This window comes from Cryptotermes secundus, unplaced genomic scaffold (genome assembly GCF_002891405.2).
Source record: "Cryptotermes secundus unplaced genomic scaffold, Csec_1.0 scaffold144, whole genome shotgun sequence".
Taxonomy (NCBI): domain Eukaryota; kingdom Metazoa; phylum Arthropoda; class Insecta; order Blattodea; family Kalotermitidae; genus Cryptotermes; species Cryptotermes secundus.
This window is the reverse complement of record NW_019740655.1, coordinates 36,016-44,040: the sequence shown is the minus strand read 5'-3', so window position 1 is coordinate 44,040 and position 8,025 is coordinate 36,016. Positions and strand designations below refer to the sequence as shown.

The following is an 8,025-nucleotide window of genomic DNA, read 5'->3' as shown; positions in this document are numbered from 1 at the left end:
TAGAATGATTCCAAAAGCAAGAGCACAAGGGACCCCAGTTGCTGGAATAATCTTTGTATAACAAATAAAATGTTCTTTGTGCATTAAGAAGGGAAGGGGATTTCAGTGCTCCCCCATGCTGCTTAATGTGATTCATGCAGTGACAATATTTGGGAGATTGTTGTACAACAAGGAACATGAACTGGAAATGAATCATACATTGTTTTAGAGATGTTCGAGGTAGCAATCTGTTCCTCACTTCAGTCTCAAACCTGACCAGAGTTCTTCAATGATTTTCAAATCTTGTGATTGTGCTGGCCAGGGAAGATGTTGAAGTTCACCTTCATGCTCTTCAAACCATGACTGAACAGTTCCAGCTGTGTGAATGGGGGCATTGTTATCTTGGAAAACTGCATTGTTGTTTGGAAATAACGTCTGAATTATGGGATGCACCTGATTACCCAACTTGTCCACGTACTCCCATGCAGTAATTTGGCCATAAAGGGTAATAATGGGACCAACAGAATACTGTATCATGATATTGCTGGACAAACCACATAACCTCCCATGTTTAACTTTTGGAACATGGTATTCCAATTGTAGGCCTTCTTGGGTGTTCTCCAAACATAAACACTTCCTGATGTAGGGAATAGCATGAAATATGACTTATCTGACAATATGACGTACATTTCCAGTTGTCTGATGTCCAGTTTTTATGATCATGACACCATCATTTACATATCTGAGCATTACTTTCGGTAATTAGAGGCTTAGCAGTTGCATCCCTACCATGGATGTTGGATTTGTGAAGTTCACATCAGACAGTTTTTTTTTTTTTGGAAAAGGGGTCTTTTAGATGACTATTCAGTTCTTCTGTCATCTGTGATTTTTTTAAACAATCCTACTCAGTGTATGATGATCTCTTTCTGTCAGTGTTAATTTTCAGCCGATGTTCCTCTGCTCTGATATTGTCTTCCCATTATTCTTGTATGTCGACATAACATTAGAAACTTTTGCTGTTGACACAACTAATAAAACAGATGCTGCATCTAAATGTGCACCAATGACCTGCCCTCGTTCAAAATCGGGCAAGTGTCCCATTTTCCCATTTCTTTCATGTGGACTGTCACTCAGTACAATCACTAATGCACTGACATGAGTACTACAACACAAATTCTTTTCCGCAATATCTTAGTTTTTCCATTATTATGTCCAGCTCCTATATATGCATGTGACATTAATGAGAAAGGGGTATGGATGGGTTGTTCCATTTTTAAAATGTGGTTCAACCACAACTTTGTGCCATGGGTGCATGAGTATTCATGATTGAACAGCTTGCCAGAAAGGGCTATATTTTCGTTAAATAATGCACCAAATCACCCAAGTGAAAATATCCTGCAATCAGATGACAGTAATTATGATATTTGTGAACTATCTTTCATCTGATGTGTTTGCTGTGATTCAGCCAACCAATGTAGGAATAATTGCACAGTGAAAAGACTACAGGGAGAAGGCTTCCACAGAAACATGTTGAGGAAGGTAGTGATCTGAAAGTGTTTCAGAGGAAGCTGGCTTTGTTAGGTGCCATATATGAGGTATCATAAGCCTGCAATGTTGTAAAGCCAACTGCCACTAGCAAATCTTGGAAGAAAATTCTTGTAGATCAAAAAATTGATGACAGCATAGGGTTTGAGAAGAATGACTTTCAGCTGATGAGTTAGCTGCCATTTTGCAAAACACAAGGCTATGAAATGGTGAGTGAAAAATCATAGAATGGTCTGATGTTTTGACTGTATTCACTCAGGTTATGAAGAGGTGTTGAAATTGTTAGAAGGGCACAGGACAGGCAGTCTTATTGAAGACAGTAAGTATGAAACTGAATGTTTCTGGAAAAGCAAATCAGCAGTGTATCTGCCTTGAATGGATTAAGGGTTTATTGGTTTAGCTCTACAAACTAAAGTAAGCACTTCTTTGTACTAGTATTACACAGGCTAAGATTAGAAGGAACAAAGAAACAAAATTTCATAGCAGACTACTTTTAAGTGGATCACCATTTTTTGTAAGTGTTCAGCATTTTGTATAATCAGTACAAGTGAAATGAAATTCCAGAACATTAGGAAAACTACTGGAAAAAACATAGGTTGAAGAACTATTTCAAATTAATAATTAAGTTGTAGTCAGGGTTGAATGCAGTATGACTAGTATTTCCAGATTCTTGTATTCTTTGTTTTTAATTATCCACAGTACTACTTTCATACATTACCATGGCTAATCGGAAAGTTCCACTGTACTGCAGTTCCCATTTTTACACTAGCCTTGTATAAAGAACAAGCGTGGAGAATGGGATTTGACACTTTTTACTAAATATTCTAAACAGCCTGTTATGCTTGGATTCTGTATTTCCATGCATATTTCCCTATAAAAGTTGTACTAATAAACCACTGTATGCATGGCAAACTTCAGCTGCCCCATGAGCCAACAAAACAACAACTTATTGGAGGTATTGGCTGCGCCATAGCTCAAGTGGTTAGTTGCTGGCTTCCCACCGCGGTAGCCCGGGTTCGATTCAGGGTCTGGTCAAGTGGGATTTGTGGTGGACAAAGTGGCGCTGGGGCAGGTTTTCTCCGAGTACTTTGGTTTCACCTGCCAATCTTCATTCCACCAAATTCTCCATCATCATAATCACCTGGGGCAGGCTACAGTAGGCTAATCAGTGGCCGCCATGCCGAGTGGACCCAGTTGGACTCCACCCCCACTAAGCGAATTAAAAAAAAATTATTGGAGGTATTCATATTTCAATGTTCAACCCACATAACTTTCTAACTCCCCCCCCTCCTCCCTCCACTATGAAAACAGCTCCAACTTAACTGCATCCTTTTAATTCCAAAATTAAAGTGAACACAGTACTGGAGTACATAAAATACAGTATATTTGCTTAAAGAGACAAAAGGCAGGATTACTGTAAAATAAACAGACAAATACACAGCCAAGTAAACAAAATGTAAAGTGAGAAAGGTAGTGGGAACATTGTGACATTTGTCCTACAAAGTCACCATTAATATTGAAGACAACTTGTGAGAAACAGAGTGTCAGAGTCAAATTGGTAGCTTTCCTGTTTCATGTATGGTGAAATCCTGGTTTGCAGACCAATCATCCTTATGGATTTGTTGTGGTTGGCCTCAGTTCCTTCAGGCAAATGCTAGGATAGTACCTCAGATTAAGCCACAACACTTCCACGTCCTTTTCAGTTCTCATTCACTAATCCTACCAATTGACTGTATAATCTGAGCTATGCACAATGTCAGTAAATAAACTGTAAATAAATAATATGTGAGAACAGTTCAGAAGTGGAGATAGATCAAGGGGATGACATCGTGAGGGAGAGTGCACATCATCAGAACAGGATACATATTCTTGTTAGCCATTTCTTGCAAGAGACCCTTATAACTTATTGTACCAATCTTCAGGGAATGCATCCTGTTTTGTGTATCAGTATATTGTTTTTGTATATCTATGAACACAACCACCAAATAAATGACTCACTTCCACATTTGTGTCGACTGAGTAGCCTAGTGTAGCTAGCTGTACCTTAAGTTAAATAAACTCACTTAATACATACATACATACATACATAGCATTCCATAGATCCATGAGTTAGTCAGATGACCTACCGGATGTGGAATTTGTCAAAAATCATACAATACATATATACATGCACAATTCAATTTCACATAAATAGTAAGGATTTCACAAAAGTAGTAAAATATCCATCATAAAGCCATACATTAACATATACTAGATTTTTTTTTTCCTGTGTTCCAAACAAGAGAAAACATTACATACACTTTATGTTGTTTGAAAGCATAAATTCCTCAACAGAGTAAAAGGAGTGTGTAATTAAGTATCTCTTTAGTGCTACTTTAAATTGTCCCTGTTTATCTATAAGAGTTGTGATATTTGGTGGTAGATTGTTGAAGATTTTAATGCCAGTATAATATGCACTCTTCTGGAAACAAGAGAGGCTGGCAACTGGTCTGTGAAGCTGATTTTTATTCCTTGTGTTGACATTGTGTATTGTAGAATTGGTTGGAAAAAATTCTTGGTTTTTTACAATGAAGATCATTAAGGAGAATATGTATTCACATGGGAGAGTTAAGATCTCTAGCCTCTTGAAGATATTTTTACATGATTCTCTTGGTTTAACACCAGCCATTATTCTAACAATTTTCTTTTGTAAGATGAATATCTTCTGGCTGTAAGATGAGTTACCCCAAAAAATTATTCCGTACTTCATTACAGAATGAAAATAGGCAAAATAAATCAATTTGAGAGTCTCAGTATTGCTGACATGAAACATGCTTCTAACTGCGTAGCATGCTCCACTTAACTTAGGGATCAATTAAGTGAGTTGTTTGTTGTGTTGATGGATATAGAAAAACGATATACGAGTACTGTAACAATATTACAATGTTTGTGTTTCAGGACATTAATGGAGCCAAAGATTATTTTAAGCGTAAAGTCAGTGTTGTTGAGGAGCACATTGAGAAGGTTATGCAACTGTCTATGGAGAAGAATGAACTAAGTAAAGGTATATGTGCATTTTTTGTAGGTTTTCTGATTTATCAGTCACTGTATATGAGGGTTCTTAAAATTACTTAGTTTACATCTTATAATGATATTTACATCCCTATGCACCTCTTCCATAATCCTAATTGCATCCTTGAGCCCTTTCTAGAAACCTCACCGTGAGCTCTGTGTACAGTTGTATACAGTTGTCCTTGACTCTGTTGCAAGTACCACAAGTTTCAAGATAAGTAGATGCCATGACTAAATTTACAGTGACCAGATGGATAGTAATATTTGGAGTACAGTCTATAAAGAGATGTGATCTTTTACCTAGAGTTTGTCAAGTCATGCATTAACAATAAAGTTTCTTCAAAACATTGTGCATGGTGTGAAAGAGTTTAAACCTAAGTTTTTGTCTATAATTGAACCACAACCACCATAGAAGTTCATTTTCAATGTTAGTATGAAATGAATGAGACTTGTCTTTAGTGGAGCATCATTCAAACAAGATTTCGTGAAAATTGGTCAGTTGGTTCAAGTGGTGAAAGGGAACATACACATAGATAGTATGGTAATCTCATATGGCTGTTATTTTTCCTTAAGAATGAAAATCATTTATTGTGCAGTCCTTTGAATAGTAATGTGTCAGTGAGACTGAATTGTTCTGATTGTCTTTGTTTTGTATAATTACATTAATGCAATCTGTTCACAGTTGTGGGACAGAAGATACAACTTAAGCTTCAGGCACAGTTAGGCAATCTACAGCAGCAGAGCCAGCAGCAGGAAGCTGCCAAATCTTAACCATGTCACTTTACCTCTTGCTCTTCTTGTGCACAAATGTAAACAAAAATGAAAGGAAAAATATGCTGTAATGTAAGCAGAAAAGAAGAGTTTGGTTTACACAGAGGGTTTTTGTTATCCTTCTTTTATTCTACAATTATTGACTTTTGGACAGTATCTACCCTATATTGTATTTAAAACACTTTGTTTCAGGTACTGGAGTCTGTCTCTGTCTTCAGGTAAAAGCCTACTCAATGGGACCAAATCAATAGATCTAGTCCTGGAGATAAGGACTAGCTCGATTGGGCCAAACTGAATAGGCTTTTATGTGAAGACAGACATAATCCAGTCTCCTGAACGTTGTGTTTTAAATAAAAAATCAGGACAGTGGATAATGTCCAGAAACTAAATAATTGTATTAATATACCATTGTCACAAACTTTTGGATCTTGTTTTATTCTATTATATACTTTTCATATCTCACTTTTTGAATACTGACAAAGGTGTTACATTAACTATGACCAATAAATAGTATACTAAAGCCCATAAAAGTTTCACTTCAGTACATATTGTTTAATTCTACCTTTAAATTCATCATGCATAATTCAGTATATTTTTCCAAATAATTTATAGTCATCTGAATATTAATGGAACTGTGTTAACAGCTTTAAGAGTGTTACTTATATATCTTAAAATTCTGTGTTCATGCCCCCCCCCCAGTGCTAAAAATAAGAGTACCATATTTTCACTTTCAAAGTCTTTGACACTTTTACTGCTACTGCCAGGTTGTAAAACAATGAGCTTTGAAGACTTAGGTCAGAAAAGACTGTTGAAAAGGTAGAGACGCTCATTTATATTTATAGCCAGCAAAATTCAATACTGTGTTTGATCAACGAAAGAAATTTCTGGAAAATCTAGGCATCAGCCTTTAGTTTTGAGATTAAGGTGTAATTATTAACTATAACAACTCCATCACCCATGTTTCTGGGAATTGTTTATCTGTGCATACAGTATTTCATGTTCTTCCTGTATGTCTCATTTCGCTTTCTTAATATTGCAGTAATGTGCTAAGACTGGTTACTAAAAGCAGTCAGTTGTGAAAATTTAATAACAACAACTCAGTCGAGAAAATGAAAAGAAAACAATAATAACAGCAGCCCCAGTGGAAGCATTGCTAAGCAATTAACTACAAAAAAATATTAATTTACCTATTCCATGCCTGTTTTCAGCATATACAATGAGGCTGACAGGAAAGAGACCATCAGAGGACTAACAGTTTGATTAAGGACTCACACTGACCTGCACACATCAGACCATTACAGTTCTATAACACCTAAAGGTCTATCTATGTGATTGACAGGTGTTAGAACACTCCTCCAAACTTTGTTGTTCAGTGCCTGTTGGCAGTGGCCCATGTCAGAGATGTAGGTTGTAAATACTCACTGAAATACATTTTAGAATATTTTATAAGCCTGCTGATAGTCTTGTTTCCTGTTGGTGTCCTTACATATAGTGGGAATGGGCCTTATGGCATAAAAAATGTTCTGTTACATGAAATAATCATGCATTGCAGTACAATTCTTGCTACATAGTTATTTTGTAATATCAAATTTTCACTGCATTTAGGAATTAAATTTCATTAAGTCCAATACAATTCTGTTTTAATATTACTTACTTACTCATGGAGTTGAGGAGCCGCCAATTCTGCAGCTACTCTAGAATTTCCCAGCATTTTATGGAACCCGAAGGTTCATTTTGGTGTTCACATGAGCCCTTCACTGGTCCATATCCTGAGCCAGATCTATCCAATCCATTCCATCCCATCCTATCTCTCTAAGATCCAGTCTAATATTGTCCACCCACCTACCCCTTGGTCTTCCCTGTGGTCTCCTTCCTTCTGGATTTCCCACCAATATCCTATACGCATTCCTCGTCTCCCCCATTCGTGCTACATGACCTGCCCACCTCATCCTTCTTGACTTGATCATTCTAATTATACTTGGAGAAGAGTACAAGTTATGAAGCTCATTATGCAGTTTTCTCCAACCTCCTGTGATTTCATCTCTCTTTGGTCCAAATATTCTCCTCAACACCCTGTTCTCAAACACCCTCAGTCTATGTTCCTCCCTTAATGTCAGAGACTAAGTTTCACACCCATACAGAACCACAAGCAAAATTATAGTTCTGTATATTCTCATTTTTATGTTTTTGGACAACAGACGAGAAGACAAAAAAAAGGTACTGGACTGAATGGTAGCAACCATTACCCGAGTTCAGTCGCCTCTTAATTTCTTCCTGAATCAGGTTTCGATCTGTTATCGTTGTTCCCAAATATCTGAACTGTGCCACATTTTCAAAACATCTGTTTCCTATCTTTATGTCATGATTTTGCCCTGCATTTTGGTGATGAGACAGTAACATATACTTAGTTTTCTCTGTGTTTACTTCTAGATCAACCTCTTTACTTGCATCAATTAAAGTTTGTGTGTTTTTCTGTATGGTATCTACATTATCACCCAGTAGATTTACATCATCGGCGTAGACCAACAGCTGGTGTGTCCCGTTTAGTTTTAGTCCCACCTGGCTTCCCTGGACCTTCCTAATTGCATATTCTAAGGCAAAGTTGAAAAGGAGTGGCGATAAAGCATCTCCTTGTTTGAAACCATTCTCGATAGGAAATTTATCAGACAAATGTTTACC

At 36.9% G+C, this 8,025-nt stretch overlaps 1 protein-coding gene across 2 annotated transcripts in view; it reads left to right on the top strand.

Annotated features, from left to right (window-relative positions):
* Positions 1–6,979, top strand: part of LOC111872365 (prefoldin subunit 5) — an 18,507-nt gene extending 11,528 nt beyond the window's left edge. For both annotated transcript variants that reach the window (XM_023866166.2, XM_033754661.1), the window contains exons 4-5: positions 4,462–4,567; positions 5,258–6,979. In XM_023866166.2, the coding sequence (XP_023721934.1) occupies positions 4,462–4,567; positions 5,258–5,346 (195 nt within the window). In that variant the 3' untranslated portion in view covers positions 5,347–6,979. The remainder of the gene's footprint in view (positions 1–4,461; positions 4,568–5,257) is intronic.
* The last annotated feature ends 1,046 nt before the right edge of the window (positions 6,980–8,025 follow it).